Source organism: Carex rostrata, chromosome 31, assembly GCF_964058835.1.
Source record: "Carex rostrata chromosome 31, lpCarRost1.2, whole genome shotgun sequence".
NCBI lineage: Eukaryota > Viridiplantae > Streptophyta > Magnoliopsida > Poales > Cyperaceae > Carex > Carex rostrata.
Genome location: NC_135948.1, coordinates 3,795,070 through 3,816,306, shown reverse-complemented (window position 1 = coordinate 3,816,306; position 21,237 = coordinate 3,795,070). Strand labels below are relative to the sequence as shown.

At 32.0% G+C, this 21,237-nt stretch overlaps 1 protein-coding gene across 1 annotated transcript; it reads left to right on the top strand.

Annotated features, from left to right (window-relative positions):
* The first annotated feature begins 5,806 nt into the window (after positions 1-5,806).
* LOC144547315 (NAC domain-containing protein 100-like) lies at positions 5,807-7,785 on the top strand. The gene is made up of 3 exons (XM_078295929.1): positions 5,807-6,136; positions 6,493-6,773; positions 7,019-7,785. Exons 1-3 carry the CDS (start codon positions 5,947-5,949, stop codon positions 7,544-7,546), a joined length of 999 nt encoding a protein of 332 aa, XP_078152055.1. The 5' UTR covers positions 5,807-5,946; the 3' UTR covers positions 7,547-7,785.
* The last annotated feature ends 13,452 nt before the right edge of the window (positions 7,786-21,237 follow it).

Below are 21,237 nucleotides of genomic sequence, written 5' to 3'. Positions count from 1 at the left end.
TAACTAAAATTAGTGCCACAAAATGAAACAACTAATATATTAATACGAATTCACTTGCACTAAATATTTTGTCCTTTTCTATGGGATGTATATATTTCTACAAGTCATTTATTATTATTTTTTTTCTTATCAAATCTCTATACTTGCATCAAAGTTTAAAATTCAAATTGTAATCAAACTCTTGATCTTCTTCATTTTATAATATGTTTCCGTTGCAATACACGGGTATGATATCTAGTATTATATAAGATTATTCAAATTTTTATTTTGCTTTAACTCTTTAATTAGTTCAAAATAAACATCTCCATACATTTTGAATAATAAAATTGATTGGCTCTCATGAGACGATTGAGAGTGAATTATCAAATTGATGTATGAGACCAACCTTCCACCTCCCATGAAATCAACCCCAAGACAACAAAAAGTGATTAATTATTTATCAATATCCATTTCTGGAAATATCTGATTTCCTCTAAAATTGTATTCTAGTTGAAATCGCCGAGTATGGTACAAACTGGGGTGCAAATATAATTTATTATCTAATACAAAAAAGTACATAACCATTTTCCTAATGCAGCTCATTATCATCCAAATGAGGAGGAGATGATAAGCCAAATTAGTCGAATACACGGTCCATGCAAGCAACAACGAACTAATTAATAATAAAAAAATACAAAAGAAAAGGTGAGTTGGCAGTCCCAGTTTTGCCACGTTGCCAAGTCAGGTCCCCATCGCAGCTAATTCAACGGAGGCATCCAGCTTTCGACACGTAGCAGACGCGCATCATTGGCTGAAGGAATGTGGGTCCCGCGAAAAGAGAGACGTTTAGGACTTATATGCTTAGTTTGTGTGAATGACAGCTGGCGGCTTTGATGGCTTAGCGCCTTAGCCGGGTTATTTTTAGCCGCTTAGACTTGGCCACCTTTTTTCTCTGTTTTTTTCTTTTTTTAATTAAGGCTTAGCAACTCTGAGTATTAAAAATAAAAATAAAACAACAACTTGAGTATTTATTCAACTTTACCTTAAATTCAAATTATTATTTTCTCTAAAATTGATAAATAATAATGTTTTCTAATAATTTATGGTTAATTCTCATTTTGATTTGGATTGACTTGGTTAAGATTGCCAAAAGCCAATAATTACAATGTTTATAAATTATAAATAAATAAATAAAATTGGTGGTAAAGTCAGGAGAAAGAAATTATAACTTGGTTCAAACTATGACTATTCTACATGCAAACTGAATCAGAAATGGAGGCAGAAAATGTCAATAATACACACAACAGCTTTGTTTGAATCTACTATTAGAAGATAACGGTTCATGATAAGTTTTAATATATTTTTTAAAATATAAAGGTCACAATAATTATTTTTTTATTAATACAATGGGCCAATTTTCAAATTATTTATAGTTTGTGTTAAAAAGGAAAAATTACTACACAAACAGATATAATTTTAAAAAAAATAAAGATCACTTCCCGTCCAATTTTATAGTATAGAACTATAGATTCATCCTTTGAACCAAAATTGACATCACCATAATGCGAACATCAATCTATCTGGTCAACCAACAACTTTTTGCTATGCATGTATTAAAATTTTGACTAAGAACCTCATTGTGCATATTAATAAGATAATTTATTTAAACTGAGAAGCAATATAGACTATTTTTGTACTTGAAAATTAGGAAAAAATAGCTTGGAAAAAAACCTAACCAAAATCTAAAAAAAACTAAGAGTTGTCCATGGATTCAAATCATATTGGATTAAGCATATCTGAGTTCTATCTAATATAATTTTTCATGATACACATTCTGATCCATATTAAATAAAATTGTAGAATATTCGGATAAAATGTTTAAAAAAAAAATGCAGTGTTGTAAAAAACGGTTGTTTAGTCCGATTAATCAATTGATTAATAGGTGACGGTGATCAAACTGTTACAAATAGACCTGTTGGAAGATTGTTTGTGGATGAGACTAATTAATCGGCTAATTTGTCCGATTAATTATCTATTTTCATTTAAATGGTCCAATTAATCGTACGTTTTTCATTTATACAGCTAATTAGTTGGTCATTTTTATTTTTTCAATGAGAGGATTGGGGATCAAGCTACCCATCATCATTTTCAAACTCTTGTTATTATAACAAATAATTTTTTCCATTCGGATTTCAAATACTAGTTCTTTATTTATTGAAAAATGTATATTTGCCACTAGTCCTCACATCATAGGAAAATGTATATTTGCCACTAGTTCAAATACTAGTTCTTTAATCAGTCAATCTTATAATTCTTTTTTATTCTGCATTTACACTATAGTTTGTCTTGTCTTATGTCTTATCTTATCCAAATAATTTTTAAACGATAATTTCATAAAACCTTATTAATTAACAAGGAAACTAAGTTAAAATAAGTTTGATAGTTAAATTAATAATTTTTAATAAATTATGAATATATGAACATAGCTTTAATAAAACACAAAATTGTCTCTGATTAACTAGATGAATAGTGATTAATTGCATGGCGATATTTTGTATGTCCGATGAGCGCACACCATTATTACATTGATAAAATGCATGCCCGCATAAAGAACATCTTATTTTTCACAATATAAAAATACAAATGAAAAGCATCGGCTTCAATCAAACTAATTTATACGATTAATCATAATCAAATAACTTTGAACATATTTGACCTTTAATTAAAATAACATAGATTTCTAATCTTAATTAGATTATTTGAACATGATATAGGTCCAAAAATAACTCACAACATATTAACTGTACTAAATTTGTTATAAAACATATTCTTTCGAATTTGAAATTCATATTTCAAGTTTACATGTGCAAATCAAATACATAATTTGCGGTCCACACACATGTGATGAATCCATACGGATCAAAATTAGAGCCAAATCGACAATGACCTTGCTCACTAATAATCCATTATCACACACATGCAAAATGTGCAATCGATTTTAGCAGTCCATTTTAATTAATCTCAGCATCAGCATAGCAGCTTATTAAGGAAGCTCTCGCGTCAATATTCCAGAATTGCAAATGAGGTGTCAGAATAGTATTGGCGAACTTTTTTTGTTTTTGTTTTTGTTTTGATTGGAAGCCCTTAGGCTGCATAATAGTATTGGCGAACTGTATTGAAATGAGCTGCATAGCTTCGTTAGCCAAGCCAGCCGTGACCATATCAAGTTATCAGTTTTTTCTGTGTGCAATCATGAGGATAAAAAAATATATTCAATTGAACCTCAGTGATATGAACAAAACTTCGAGATCTCACATGTATTATTAAAGGAAGATTCTTTTGTTTATGATGTAAAACAATTCTATCAAAAGTCCATATGTAATAATTAATGATTTCAAGTCCGTTCACACATGAAAATTAGTGGTTCAATTTGTCATTGCATTATTATCTATTTAAATTAATATTGAATTATTATTATTATATATATATATGTCATGCTAAGATAATAATCTTGACGCAACTTATTTAACTTATTTAGCACCCAAGTAAATCATCAAATATCACCTACATGCCTTGCATTCATCCAATTTAACCTTAATTATAATAGTTGCTTTATTTGAAAATCAGCAATTCTTACAAAAAGCGCTCTCTCTCTACACATGCATATGTGTTGGCAGATACGTGCTTATATGTGTACTAATATGTATTTTTTTCGCTCTCATTGGAACATGATTACTTGCCCCCTGTGGGTAGAAAATTTCTGCATCTAAAGTCACTGATACATGGATTCAGAATGGATTTTGACATTTAAATATTGAATATAATTTTGTCACAAAACCCACTCCGGATCCACATATCACTGACTTTAGAGATATGAATTTCATGCTCACAAGATGACAGGAAATTCGATTCCCTTTTATAAACAGTGAAACGTATTTTGTGAAAAGAGATCGGTCAGTCTTTCCCATTAATGAATTCAAATAATTAAACTTCTGTTCATTATTTTTTTTGCTCTTTCTTTCCTTCATAAAATAAATTATTATATACTTAATTACTCAGGTCCCCATAGTAGTAGTTTTCTTTCTCCTGCTTGTTTCATTGCTCTTTTTTAAAACCAAAATGGATTGAAATTTCCAAGATAAGGAGTGATAAAACATATAATGCATAGAGATATAAAACTTACTTCCACCGAATTTCTTTTCCTCTAAACTGCTCTAAAATCCAGCCTCCCACTGAAGAGGAAATATGAAAAGGAAAATAAAAATGCTCTGCTTTTAATTATTTTGGTTATCCCTCTTAAAACTACATATTAATTGCTACTTGTTTAAAAATCGCATTGGCCCTATAAAAAGTATCCAGAAAAGTCTTGCTTTGCAGTTTACAATCCTGTAAAATTAATGTGATTTCAGGAACAGAGTCAAACTTTCAAAGTATAAGAGTAAAATGTAAACGAAAATTAATCATATAAAATATTCATACTGAATATAAGAGTCAATTCTACATCCATAATATTTACTGTAAATTATATAGAAAAATAATATATCAATAAAAAATATTTGAGTATAAATTGAGGTCATATAATTGATCCCCATATGATACATGAGCATCCGCCTCTGTATTGAAAAATAGATCAATTGGAACTTCTAACTAGATATAATAAAATCACCACAGTATTTGTGTTTTCAAATCTATGAATGGCGTTTTTATACAAATTTAGTTTTATTTAATTGTGCCGTTTCTTATCAATACTGCTGAAATATTATGAAATTAATTAAGATAAAATAATGGGAATTTTCTATGAAAAAAAAATAAAAAAGTAAAAAAATGGCATTATAATTACAGATTTATTTTTCTCATAGAAATTCACAGTACATCATAATACTAAATATCAGTAATATACTTTTTTACAGTTGAATTTTTAGTTTCCACAGATCAACCAAAAGGACCCGTACCCGCAAAATCCCGTAGAATCCGATCACAGGCGACCCGGTAACAGCTGTAGGTGCTCCTGGCAACCAATAACCTGTCTTCAGAATAAAGAACAATTCCAGAAGCCCTCTTTTCAAAATGTCTATCAAAAAGGAGAAATTAGTATATACCAAGAAACTTACATCTAGCACCATAACATATTAACATACAGTATCCAAGGAAAGGGATAGAGGAATACACGCGTTACCTGAGTATCTATCCTCTACAATTCTTTCCATAAAATTTCCATGGAAACAAAATATTCGGATTGTCCCATACTGTGGTTTATGAAAAATTAATTATACACATTAAATGTTAATCGATCAAAATTTATTACTAATGTACAGCAAAATTTCAAGAATAGATCTACGGCATAATTAATTTTTATTGTGCATCTATTTTTTTTTTTTTTACAACACCGTCCAATTTTAAATCACTCAACGAATGAAAAAATAATTTTCACTAAATTTTATACACAACTTATGTAAATTCTAGATAGTATTTAATTATTTTTTTACTCGGATAAATACATGATTATCATGATTGTCAAATAACTTAGTTATCAACATATTTACATATTTTGTTTAAATTCTAGATCATATTTAAACATGTTTCTGAATGACAAATATCATCTTGGAATTCTCTGTTAATTAAATCGACCATAGAAGAACAAGATTCTGGAGGAATTTTACTGAAATAATTTTAGATCAGACCTAAACGTAGATAAGAACAGGACAAATATTTCAATTTAACAAATAGTTAATGGGAATGAATTTAACAATAAAAACAATAACCACGTCGCATAAATAATTTCAAATCCCCTATTCCCCTCTGAGGCTTCCCCTAGAAGTGCCTTGGGATATACGCAACTTAATTCATTGAGAAAACCACCTCTGATATATCTCTATATAAAGCACCTCATCTCCTCTCTTCCCTTCTTTCTTAAAAACGCTTCGTGTAAACACACACCTCTCTCTCTAAATCAAAAACAATTCAAATATGGGTGATACTTGTATTGATCAAAACCAAGGAGGTGAGAGCTTGGAGTTGCCTCCTGGATTTAGGTTTCATCCAACAGATGGGGAGATCATAACAAATTATCTATCTCAAAAGGTTCTTGATCATGCCTTCAATGCAATAGCTATAGGGGAGGTGGATCTCAACAAGTGTGAACCATGGGACCTTCCTAGTAAGACTCAATTTCCTTTCATATTTTAGTTTAATTTAACTGAATGAATTTCAAAAAGCTTTCCTGTTTTCATTTATTTTTTGTTTGAATAACCTTTGATTCATATGCTAAATGTTATATATATATATTTCTTACCATGCTAGAGCCCTTTCTTTGTCTCTGATTTTCCATGAGTATTTTAACATACGAGTACTAAAAACAAGTGGATTTATATATATTAACTTAGCACTTTTGATCTACTTTAAGAGTAACACACAAATCAATCCATAGGAATCTTATCTTATGTAACGTACTTAATCTTATCGAATCAACTATATATAACAAAAGTACCTTTTTTTTTTTTTTTTTTTGTATAGGTAAAGCAAAGATGGGGGAAAAAGAGTGGTACTTCTTTTGCCAGAGAGATAGGAAATATCCGACCGGCATGCGTACCAACCGAGCGACCGAAGCTGGCTATTGGAAGGCAACTGGCAAAGACAAGGAGATCTTTAGGGGTAGAGGGGTTCTTGTTGGCATGAAAAAAACCCTAGTTTTCTACAAGGGAAGGGCTCCTAAAGGTGTCAAAAGCAATTGGGTCATGCATGAATATAGACTTGAAGGCAAACTACCACACCCCAATCTCCATAGATCCACAAAGGTAATTAATTTCAGTTTATTTTCAATAATTTTAACTATTTTTTTCTTCAATTTTAGTAGGTAAATATATCAGAAGACTAGTCCCCACATTTATATCACAGTCAAGTCAATCATTAACTAATACACACGTCCCTTTTACTAATTTTATATCTGAATATATACCCTTCACTACTTATAATTTTTAGTATTGCAAAAGAAAGAGATTTAAAACTTAAAATAGATTCTTTTCAAAATATGCACATGCAGGATGAATGGGTCGTCTGTAGGATTTTCCACAAGAGCTCCGGACTAAAAAAGGGGCCAATACCTACTAGCTTAGAAAGGATGGATTCAATTGGAGATGAATTTTTCTTGGACTCAACCACATTGCCACCTTTGATAGATCATACCTTATTTAGCCAAAACCAAAACCAAGGCTTTAACCATAGTGGCATGAACATCCCTACCACATCTTCTTCCATTCCTTATTTCTCCAACATGCTTTCCATGGATAACCAACATGAAAATGACCTAACCCAAAATCCTGTCTTCTACCCCATAAACATGGTTCCATCAGATCCCTTCTTTTCATCTCCAGCTACTAACAATTTGGATTATCTGCAATGCAAGAAGGAACAGCTGTCGAATTTTACCCGTTCACAGGACACGGGATTGAGCACTGATCACAACACTGAGATATCATCAGTTATATCGAGGCACTATGATGATCATGACGGGCCTTCTTCAGCAGCAGCTGATACAGGAATTGATTTGGAAAACATGTGGAACTATTGAACTGACTGTATAGATATTCGGATTCATGTTTGATATTTGAATTCATGTCAGAAAATTGATAATTTAATTTGCTAGGATTTAGGTTAATTTATATTCGCCTCAAGGTCACTAATTATGTGAATGTGAATGACACCTAGGAGAGAAATTGGTGAAGGCTTGTGAATGTTTAGGTTTTATTGCTGTAGATTTTATCGATTGTATATGTATATAAATTGACTTGATTATGTAAAGCATGATTAGCTGTATGCATGGTCAAGAAGATCAGTGTGTAGATTTGACAAAATGCTATTGTACAGACTTTTTTTTTTTTTTTTTTAATTTCTTTAATCAAATCTATGATTTAGATTGCAACTTCATTTTCACTTCATTTATTTCGGTGCAATTACACCAGTCTAGCTTAGCATAGAAGCTCTTGAAAAGATTCACAAATCATAAGGTGATGTCCTTCTCATCAAATCTTAGCTAGAATGACATATTCCAAAAAAAAGGACCTTGAAAGTTGAAACGACCGTATCTAGCACACCTCTGTATTAAATTCTATATTTTCTTTATGAAAAATAGTTAAGCAAAGAGCTGGATTTAAGTTGAAGGGGAGAGGAGAGAGAGGTAGTTATCAACTGATTTGCTTGAGATAAGTAGGTTGCTTTGGAAAGGAAGCAAAGAGGTGGCGTTCACTTCAAAACTTTGTGTAATGTGTGATATTTGGGCCGGACTTGTAGGCTCAGCCCTCCTTTCCTGCAATAAAATCCGGCTTCAAATATTCCTTTGTTGCTTCAAAGAATATTCTTCTCAAATGGCACTCCAAAGGCTATATTTCAAGGAACAGATCTATGTGCTTGCTAGCTGTATAACAGGAACCTGTTATTCCAATCTTAATTAATTGTTGATCTTTATTGAGATTCCTACATGAAAAACTTATTTCGTTGAAATTCGTACATAGAAAAGTTTGAACGGTTATGATCAGAATAACAGGTTCCGGTTATTCTCAAGGATTAACAGCAGATTTATTTCCTACATTCTAGTGGTATCTCCGGTTTGTTTATGAAAAAATAACCTCTTCTATGCTATGATTTGATGAAGGGTACTTAAATCCTATATTTTTGTCTATTTTTTTTTTATTTGTAGTGAACATATATTTCTATCAACATATATTTTTTCTTTGGTCTACCTTAATTTGTTGGTATTGTCAAATCTCATAACCTTTCTCTTTTTGTTATATTATATATTTAAAACTGAATAATGTCAAATGTCAAATCATTGATCTTGTTATTTTCACAAAATATGTCCCCGTGAATTTTTACAATTGTTTGAGTTCATTTTATATATAAAAAGAGGGAAAAAAACACACACTAAAGTTAATCTATTATAGCTAACTAAATATGTTTATGTTTTAACCCTTGATGTAGTATAAAATGATTTTAAAAAATTGCTAGTTTTATGAAAATGAGTCCATAATGATAAAGAACAGGTTGAATAATTTGGATAATTTGATTTAACTTTTAGATTTTAAATTTTACAATATAATTTAAAAAAACGAAGTTATGGTATTTGGCGGCGCAAAAAACTTTTGATACTAAAACTTTGATCTTCTTCATTTACATGCACATAACACAATATACAGAATTTGAATCTTTTGTGATGGAAATAGAAAGTTGAAAACTTGAAATATTGTAAATATTAGCCAAATTTACAATATATATATATATATATATATATATATATATATATATATATATATATTAATACGGTGGCTTAACAAAACAGTGTTATCGTTGGATCAGCGATTTTCAAAGTAACTTAATAAATAGTAAACAAATTTAGAAAAATATAAAATTTGGTCTCCAAGCACATATTAATATGGAGAACAAGATAAACTGTCTATATCGACTTTTTGGATTTTGAAATTTCAAATTTGGACCGGTAGCACTTCGGCCCATATGCTACCGAAAACATATTAGTCAATCTCTATATACATATGCTAATCGAAGCAAAGTCAATTTTTTTTTTAATACATGTGTGCAAAACGTAATATAACTCATATTTAACAATTTTGTTGTGATATTTAACACTCATGCCCGTGGTATTACACATGACCAAGAATTAGGACTCTAGTCTCCAGGTAGCTTAATTCGTAATTTTATTTTTATTACAAAAAAAATACAAAAATACAATACCCACTATACATTATACACATGTGACATCAGGTCTACGTATTCAAATCCCAATAAAGGAAAGTATACGCAAAGAAAACTTTTCCTATCTTACTTGATTATTTATTATCATTATCCAGAGCATTTCATGGAATTCTTGCTACATCAGTATTGTTCCTTTGTGGCAATTTACATGGAGATGTTCTCATAACGAATGATCAAATTTACTCTCTTAGACCCGTGTTACAATCTGGCACAGGAAACATGTACAGAGAATCTGGAATCCACGAGCATAAATAGAAATATAAATTGAAGATTTAAATTGCATTTATCTTCAAGCAATGATTGCACAATCAATCCATCATCCATTTCAACTTTTCATCATGCACCCACTCATCCTGTCGACATATATATTTTCTTTTAGCCTTATTTTATAAACCTAAAAGTAAAAATTGTTAAATTCCATCTCCAATTCAGTTCATACTTTTTTTTGTTTTCATGTTCAAAATCAATAAGGTAAATAAATTTTCTTTTGGAATTTGTCAATGGTCAATTTTTAAGAGATTGATGCCAATTGACTTTATTATAGATGTCAACTTGTGAGGCACCAAACCCAAAGAAAATTAGGCAGTTAGGTGGTCAAGCCGAAATATAAGGCAAGTGTTGCCAGATCACCTCTGTGAAAAAATAATTTATTTTTTAAGGCTTGCTTAATAATACGAATACTTTTAAACTTAATTCCTGAGTTTGTTTTTCATACTGTTAATTTTACCCTTCAGTAATACTCGCCGGTACTATTAACAATTGATTCACAATTTATCAAGATGCATTGCTTCAGTTTATTATTATTATTATATATATTTTATACTTTACACAAAACATAATTCATACTTCTAACGAAATATTTTTTTTATTCTCCATCTTGAATTCTGTCGAAAGCAACAATATTATTTTTGAAAATGAAACATATCATATCCTGGAGCAATCACCTAAAAATCGCTCGGGCATTGACACAAAAATTAAGAATTCATGTGCACGAATTTTGATGCATCAGAAAGGATGAACACTGAATAAATTCATCCTTTTGGCCCATTAAATCTTTGTGTGTGTGTATGTATATATATAAATTTTGGTGTATCAAAATTCGTGCGTGCGGTATCAAGAAAGGTCGGTTTTTAATAGTTTTTTTGATTAAGATATGTATAAACACTGTATAAAATTTAATTGGCTAAAAAGGAAAACCATGTACATGGCTCCCTTTTGTTGATGCACCAAAATTCGTGCCACCAATTCTCAATTTTCGTGCTAAAATTCAGATGAACCTTAGGCAATCATTCTCCGAAAGATAGTTAGCAATATATATATTTTTTAACGTATAGAAATATATAAAATTTGTGTCTAGAATCAACACACATGCACCCAGAAGTGTTGTACGTAGACTTTTAAATAAAGATTATAAAACAAATTGAGCGGACTTCTTGCAACATTGACATAGTGGTTACTATTAAGCATTGATATGGCATAAATAGCAATTAATTATGTTATTATATTGATTTTGATTCTATTTTGTACTTATTTTCTTAAAAGATGTTCTAGTATTTGTATAAAGTTCTTACCTATATTTCAAATACAATATATATAGATTTTTACAGAAGAGAATATTATTTAAATTATGTAATCTAGCATATCTGAGTGTACTCTATTGTGGTGGATGAGTTCAACTTTAGAGACAGATTTCTGATCTTTGGAATTCTTTGAGATTTATCATGTTCATGCATGCACCCAAACATTAAGAATAAATGAGTGCGTTTAGATTTTAAATATATCATATAATTTAGTAATTTTTATTTGTTTTAGATATATGTTATAATCTTAGATATATCATATAAATGTGTGCGTTTAGATTTTTATTTGTTAAAACAGAGGTTATATTGTTGTTTTTATAAAATATGAAATTAGACATAGAAAAGTTTATACGAATTCAGAAATTTCACCGTGCACAAAAATATTTAATCTTTACAGATAAATCCTTGTAAAATTATATAAACAGGGAATTGAAATTACTAAGCCACAAAAAATTTAAAACTTAGCCGAGCCGGTTTTGTAGCTTATCACTTGCAACTAAAAAAGAGCCTTCCGTTAAGGCTGGTTAGCAGAATGACGTCATCCCCAATCCCTTGGAAACACTCAACCCTCCTTCCCTCCTTTCCATACGTCCACGTCACTGCTCACGTCACAATCCGTTTAAGGCGGGGACACCTTGCCTTTCTGGGCCCCTCTAGACCCCTTTCTACAATTCTACTGGTTGGAATTAGCTCTATCCTGTTGCTTGTGGTGCCCAAGTTGTACCCCGGATTATTTTAGTTGATTTTGCTTGACATTATGTCCCTTTTGTAACTCACCAATCACCATTGACCATTTTCTTTACAATAATATAGGGTCCCTCCACTCTTATCAAACTGGAAGCAGAAAAAGAGAGAGAGATATTAGTAGTGAACCAATGTTAACAATTGAGAACTTTGCATTTATTGATGGCAGCATATGCATCATATATATTATGCACGGAAGTTGATGAAATTAAGTTGTTCAGATTGCACTTTTGATTATTTTTTTCATATGAGAGTTTTTGGTCTAATCTTAACCCGTTCCATTTATATATATATTATGTGGAATAGACATATAGAGACCTAAGAATCCTCAATTTTCCCAATAGACGAAAGTCTATAGGTGAAGAAATCAGTGGCGCTTCCTCTTGCTACTCCTTGACATTGAATTGGCAAGCCTCCAAGTGGTGTGGATAGAGTTTTGAATAGTGCTACTTTTATACATAACTTGCTACTCCTTGACATTGAATAGTGCCACTCTAGAATTTTGCGAATCTAACGCGGTGTTTGGAGGTGAAAATCTAAAATAATTTTAGATTAACATTACACATTGGATCGAAGCTTACAATTGTTGGAACTCCAATTATTTTTTGTTTTTAAGGTTCCTGGTACTAACATGATCATTTTAAAATAAATTAGGAATTATTTGATTGCAGATCACCCGTTGATTATTCATAGGAAAATGAACGGTCCACAGTTATTAGCTCAATTTGTTTGAACCAATATTGATGAAATTATATGAAATTGATAATTACAAACATTATTTGGTCACAAGTTATGTATAAAAGTAGGAAATATTTTTTTGGAATTTATTCATATTATTTGCTGTACAAAAATCATCAATTTCATCATCTGCTGATATGAATCGATTGGTGCAATTGATTTGTAATTGCAAATACATTTTTTGAAATTAGATCACTTTTAATTAATTTCACGTGTGCTGCATCCCTGAAAGTAATTCTAATTTCATTTCGCTGCCATGTCAGCGATATTTGTTTTTATTCAATTTAATCAAAATATTAGAAAATGGGAAAAAGACAAAGTAAATGTTCCATTTCCACTAAATATTATTAACTTGTGGCCAAGTATAATGAATTATGTCCATTTTAATCTATATCTTATGATGGTGATAATAATAAAAAAGAAAAAAAAAATCCCATGTCATGGTATTTATTAAGTTTCTTTATGGCATTTCTCTGAGGATATTATTCTGAATTGATTAAGGTTTTGATAAGATAGCAATGGGCTCCATATTATATAATCAGATGAAAAGTTGTTGGGCCAGAGAAGATCCGAATGTTGCATGAGCACTATTGGATTAATATAAAACTAGCAAGAGTGAGTCTATGGTACTATGCATATCACAGGTTGTTACTATACTACGGCTCTATATTCGAGTTTTCAAATTTTACGGGTCATGAAAGAGACCAAAAAAAAAAAAAAATCCTAACGGTCGATCCGAACCATTCATCTTGTTCTCCATATTAATATGTGTTTGGAGACCAAATTTTACATTTTTTGAAAATTTTTTACTATTTTTTTAGATATTTAGAAAATCACTTGATCTGAAAATTCTGGACCATCCAAAAACAGTGATTTTCAATAAATCTAAAAAAATAGTAAAAAATTTCAAAAAATGTAAAATTTGGTCTCCAAACACATATTAATATGGATAACAAGATGAACGGTTCGGATCGACCGTTAGGATTCAAAAACTCAAATATAGAGCCGTAGCACGGTAACAAATCGTAATATGCATAGTACCATAGACTCACTCAACTAGCAATCATTATAAAAGAAGAATTTTGCTCATGGACATGCTTAAAGTATTTTCATAGTCACCTTATGATGGTTACATCAAATATAAAATGATATCTTGTTTTGGATTCTTTAAAACCAAATTGATAATGTTTGGTAAAATTTGGAGAGAAGCTTCTAAACCTAACCCCTTTGAGTATATATGATTATGTCACAGGAAACTTTTTCTCATTTCTTGCTGTTATTAGTTTGTTCTTTCAAATTTTCTTTTCTATTATATAACTAAGCAGTTAATATAGAAGAAAAATATGTATCCTCGATCACAAACCTATACGAACAAAATCTCGTAGTATAGCAAATTACTAGAAGACATCAATAGATCAAGTCTATTTTAGACTGTTGCCCTTTAATATTTATAATGTCAATGGAGGTTGATTATGCTATAAGTATCTTGAAATTGTTTGATTAGAATTTTTGCTCTAATCTTAGTCCTAAACCAATTCAGGCTACAGTTGAGACATGGACTTGGAAAGCAATTGACATAGACCCATCAATGAATCACTTCTTCCAATCAAATGTTTACCTATCAAGCAGGGAGACGAAAGTCTCAAATGTTGTTCTGGTTTTTTACATCAAAAATATCTTCTCTGTTCATGGTTGCCTTAGAGAGATGCACAGAATAATGTAACAACAGTACTCAAATAGGTTTGATCTACGTTCTTGTTTTCCTCTATAATTCTAATTACAGTGGATATTTTTTCTTCTACAATATGAATAAAAAGGTTTAATTTTCACTAGGAGAGAACTATTTGCATCTGTCACGCCTCTCACATGACATGATGCACCTAGCTGGATATCTTTAAGTTAACTCAAAATATCTTCATTGCTTATTGATGCAGAACAAAAATTCGAAACAAATTATAGAAAAAAAAACAACTCTTTTGCTCTTTACGTACACGTACTATTACAGGTACGTGGAAAATCGGGGAATCACATATTGTGTATTATTTTGTTCGTGCATATTTTTGACTTTGTCATTTTTGTTGTCATTGTCCATCCAAATGTGTTTTTGCGTATAATCGTTTGTTCATTAGTCCTGAAGTCATGATAGCATTAAATGAGGTTTATTAAGCACATGTTCAAAATACACTTGGGTCTGCATTTTGACAGAATTATGGAGTGGTGATGAAAATACACAATTTTATACCGAGAGATGTGAGTTAAGGGAACTGGTTTGGCCTTTATAGAGAGGTTATGTTTATCTTTTGGTGTTCTATGCATTTGGATCTCTCTCTGCAAGAAGAGTTTAGAGAGAACACTGAAGTTCCAACGTGGATAATTGGTGGATTAATTAAGTATCTCATTTGAAAAGAATATTAATGAGTGCTTAAATTTGTTTATCAATATTTTCATTTCCGGACAAACAACAATTGCACATTGCAATTACTGATGCATATATTTAAGATAAATACCATGCCATCCTAAGTTACGTAACACATTTTTTTTTTCACAAATATCATACAAATTTTACTGAAATAAGAGCGTTTCTGACAACAGCTTCTTTAAACTTTTCTTTTTTTTTTTTGGAAAAAAACAGCCAGATGACCCGTTTGCATTTACCAGTAACTCTTTAAACTGTTGTTTTCTTTTGTTTTTCGTACTTCAGATGGAAACGGTACAAATTAAGTATGAATATTGGTAAGATGTATGTATCCACCAAGATAACCTTATCTGCATCTGTTAGTAGTGTCCAAGAATAATGGAAGAAGAGGCACAGTCGTGGCCACTTGAACCACCTCGCAATATTAAAATCAATTTAAGAGAAGAATTTCAAACGTAACATATGTTACCAGTTCAGCCTACAAGAAGGCCCAATTTAGCAAAAGAGGCTTTGTCTGGTCGTATACACAGAATGTCAAAAGATGATCAGTAGTTAATGGGCCTAACTATACGAGGCCTAAACCTGAAATGTGATGCTAAAATGACTTTTTCCTACTAAATATAGCTTTAATATTTTTCTTAATATAAATTTGTTAGAAGGCGTCTTGCCATCTAACCTTAAAAAAAATACAGCTTCAATATCAGAATGTAGGACTGACATTTTCAATCCAGACCGTTGAATCTAAAATGAATGCACCTGATTAACTTGATGAAATTCAATCTGGTAAGTTCATTCCAGATCAGACAGTCTGAACTAGAAAACTAAATCCTGTCATTAAGGCAAGGAATAATACAAATAGAATTCTACTTATTACAGACTACCTATTAAAGAAGCCCTTTAACATGAATTAAAACATGAAGTGTCAATATAGGTCTAATATACATAGAAACAATAGCGGAAGAGTACAGCATTTTGATTACAGTTTTGAAAATGGAAGGTATTCACAAAATTGCCCGAAATAATAGCTCAATTCGAAAATACTGAGACTAAAAAATATACTGATGATCTAAATGAAATTGTTTACCTTAAGTTCAGATCGCTTGTTCGCTTGAACATTCCTCCTCGCTGCAGTAAGAAAAGCCTCAAATTGTTTCCTAGCGTGAAACAGATTGAATCGGGTCAGAGCTGTAGTCTTCTGATCCGATAGGAGAGACCTGGTCCATTGGTAGCTTTTCGGCCCCAACCTTACCTCCTCCAAATCATATCCGTTTCCCTACAAAACAGTTGTTTTACCACTCAATAGTCAAAACGAGACAGGCTGAAAGAAAGAAAGAGTCGTGAAGGTTCACCAATGGCGGATCCATTTCCTTTGGCGGGGTTCTTGATGAATTTCGTTTCGGAATTTTGGAGGGTTTTGCTTATAGAAGAAGAAGAGGAAAATAGCGAAAAGATTATATACCAAATGACGGGATTAATTTGGGCCGGGCTAGTTGCGGGATCATATGTGGAAGAGCAATGTTGGCCCAGAAAAATAAATTTTCGATGAACAGAAGCATTGGATCAACATTTCCTAATTGGTTCCTACTTGTGTCCTTTGTTTTCATTTTCACGCGCTCTTTATTTTCAGATGATAAAAGATGGATGGATTTCAAATGGTTAACTGGAATCGGTGAGGCGATCTACTTAATGTGTGACCCATTTCTAAATTTACATTATTTTGGAGATAATTTTGTATAAGATAAAATTGTTGAAAAATATTAGCAAATCGAGTTTCTAGACCTTTTATCGTCTTAATCTTGCGCAAAACAAACTTGATAATTTATAGATCAATATATATCACCATTTAGCGAAGGTTTACCAATGGCGGATCCATTTCTTTTAGCAGCATTGTTGTATTCTTTCGGTTAAGAAATTTTGGAGGTTTTATTGGGTTAAAAGTTTTGTTTATAGCACAGGAAAAGAGGAGAATTGGGAAAGAGCAAATTATTTTGATGGGTAAAACTAGGGGTGTTCAAACGGTCGGTTCGGTTTAAACCGAACTAAAATAATCAAACCGAACTTAAAACCGAAGTTTGAAAATCCAACCAAACCGACCGAACTAAAATAGCAAACCGAATTAAAACCGAACCATTTAAACCGATTTAAACTTCGGTTTGTTCGGTTGAACCGAACTTTCTCAAAAATCAAAACTCAATACATCTATAATACTCAATTTAAACTTTGGTTTTGATTAATGAACCAATTTAAACTTCGGTTTTGATTAATGAACCAAAATAATACTAGAAGTCTTGACCCTATCAATAAAATCGGTCGGTTCGGTTTAATCGGTTTTGAGAAATCAAAACCGAACCGAACCATTTAAACCGAACTAAGTCACAAAACCAACCGAACCGAACCAATTCAACCGAACAACCGAACCATTTAAACCGAATCTTACCGGTTCGGTTCAAAACCAAATAAACCGAACCATTTGAACACCCCTAGGTAAAACCGTAAAAGGAAAGAGCGAATTATTAAAGAGTATGGTTAAAATGTCTCATTAGTTTTGTGTCTTATCATGCTCAATATCATTATCTTTATTTTCAAGGTCTAAATACTCAATACGAATTTGTTTTAGTCTAAAATTGCGGCAAAATATGATAACGATGCAAACCCTACATAAATGGATGACCGTAATATTTGTTCTACTATAAAAATGATGCAAACACAACAATAATTTACACATTGAAAAATATACAAAATTGTCACTGACTTACCTTTATGAGTAGCAAAAAATAAATAAATAAGAAGAAGAGGGGGATTTGTTAAGAAAAAAAATTAAGTAAATGACAAAAAAGATCACAGTCTTCAATTTGTGCCGTATCACGAACCTGTTCTATTCGGGCTGCAATCATGAGCTGATAATTATCACTATTTGTTTGAGCCCGTTAACAAGAAGCCTTGGCCCATTTATATTAATTTATGATTGTATCAATTTCAGTCATCTTATGTTGGCCCGTTAAGCCTTAAACTTATTTAGTGCGTGGTTATAATGGTGATGATATTTTCCACGCGAGCTACATGCTGAAACCGCTGTTGAGTTTAAATGTCCTTAGTAATGTAATCACTAATAAAATAAAGGGATCGACTAACAGTACCCCCATATCAGTCCCCTAAACGTCTCCCGCACTAAAAAACAAATAACTTTCGACAGGGGACCACTAACTGACTCCAATATCTGATATGGGGGTATTTATACTCTGAGTTAATAGTCAAAACATATAGTATTCATACCTACGAATGTATATTATTCATACTTATTATCAGAACCATTCGTCATATGTAAACACAAGTTGGATGAGACCAGTAACGACCAGGGGGGCATTGACGTCTTGTGACAGCCTGGATTGGGGACCGCAACCGTCTGAAAGCGACATTTGCCAAGATTGGGGACCACTATAGCGAATCTATATATTATTCATATCTAACTAAAGAAGTATTCATATCTAAACAAATGAAGTATTCATACTGACGATTATGAAGTATTCATACATGTTTGAAATAATTTATACAATTCAAAATTCAAAGTTAGACCCTTCTTCTTGAACACCTCTTCTAAGAAATATTCATATCTAACTAATGAAGTATTCATACATGTTTGAAATAATTTATACAATTCAAAGTCAGACCCTTCTTTCTTGAACACCTCTTCTAAGAAATATTCATATCTAATAACATGAATGCATATCTAACAAACGAAGTATTCATATCTAACAAATGAAGTATTCATACATGTTCGAAATAATTTATACAATTCAACATTCAAATGTCAGATTCATCTCTCTCACCCCACCTCTTCCAAAAAGTATTCACATCTAAGATGAAGTATGCATATCTAACAAATGAAGTATTCATATCTAACTAATAAAATATTCATATGTTCCATTGTAACAACTTTCGCTGGGCTAGCATGGACCCCCTCCAATGGTGCACCATGCTCTCCTCGCCGAATCTTGACGGTGCACCACTCTCTCCTCGGCGGATCTCAACGGTGCACCACGCCGAGAAAGAGAAGAGGTTGTGAAGGCCGTGAAGAGCGCGATTTTTTTTTTTTTGTTGATCGGGAGAGAAAGAGGGATCAAAACAGTTAGAAAGACTAACTAGAATGGAAGAAATAGTTACCATAAGTAGTTAATGGTCAGGGGGACTGTTAGGGGACTAGAATGAGGGGGATGAAATCATTACTCTAAAATAAATTAAAATAAATTAAAATAAATTGATCCCTCCCTTGCTGGAATTTCTCCTTGAGCGATATGTCATGCCCAAATCACTCTTGACTCAATGACACTGACGATAATTATAACAGTGAATATCTACGTTGGACAATCTTTAGTCATAAATGCAAATGCAAATTGGTTCACTAGAATTGTTGTGCGCTCGAGTCTACATGTGCCAATGTGAGGAGTACAAATCCAAATCATAAGCATGATGCTCAATAAAAAATTATCAATGAAATTGAGATTAATAAAATTAAAAGACACTACATTTGTTATAACGGTGCATATCTATGTCCACACATGCCAATATGTCAGTGTGATAAATATAAATTTAAGTTAGCATATAATGCTCTAATAGGCTACACCGTTGTACTTGAGCAAAGAATATATTAATTTACATTGTAGTGGTGTACCGTCATAATGAATCCTGAGTACATTGAACTCACACCATCAATAAAAAATAACTGTAGCATGTTCACCGCTTAACGGTATAATCCAATATAATGATATAATTATAACAGTGATTGTGAAATATCTGAGACTTAAAAGAGCCGCACGCTTGGCTGAATTAATTTGTAGAGCAGCTTAGCATGATTTTTGGCATTGAAAGCGCTCCTCTCATGTGCTATAAGAAAAGGAGAATACCCATACCCAGACAAGGAGAGATCGGGAGATATAGTCCAGATTATACTCAAATTTAGACACAAAAAAAGAGAAAAGAGAATACACATACACCACGAGAGACAGAGAGAGGAGCCGGAACTATACTCAATTTATAACATAAACTTTTGAGTATTGAGAGAGATCAACGAAAGAAATAAACAGTGAGATAATTGAGAGGAAAGAATATATACCAGTTTTCCCACTGCAGAGAAGAAAAGGTAAAAGAAAAGAGTACAGTTTTGCATTGTTGCTGAAATAGATAACCGACATTTGATCCCCTTATTCACTTTCTTTTTCAGATTTTTATGAAAACATTCTAAACAAAAATCACAACACGTTTGGAATAATTCACCGCTACTTCCGGACTCGAAGCACTCGGTGCGCGTAAGGTGCCGGTTGGGCAAAACCACACAAACACTTGCTACTTCCGGACTCGAAGCACTCGGTGCGCGTAGGGTGTCGGTTGGGCAAAATTACACAAACACTCGCTACAATCGGACTCGAAGCACTTGGTGCGCGTAGGGTGCCGATGGAGTGATTCAATGGGCTCGAAGCACTCGGTGCGTGTAGGGCGCCAACAAAACAAAAGGATCCGAAGCACTCGGTGCGTGTAGGATGCCACAATCATGCTAATGATGAGTGCGAATGAGGCCGAAATGCTGTCAAAATTCCCTCTTAATTAGACATAAAAATAATATTCGAAAGAATTAAATTGAAGCCGAGGTGCTGCTGAAATAAATAAAGGGAAGTACGTAGCTTGATTGAAAAGATAAAACAAGGGATATATGTGATAACAAAAAATTTAAAGGAGAGTCGAATGAAGAACTCATAATTGATTGATGAAAATTAAAATGACCGAGAGTCAAATAAAATTGAAATAAAAGGTTGCTGGAAACGAAAAAAAATAAGTACCAATTGAATAGAGTGGCAGAATATGAAAAATATCAAGCTACGTACATGTATACATGTACATATAGTCACCGCTGGGCAAGGGCGGAACCAGGATTTTAATATAGGGGGGGCTAAACACCAGGATTTTAATATGTAGTGGGATTTGTTTCTCTCAATCATTGAATGACATTTCAAATTTTTTTTTTTT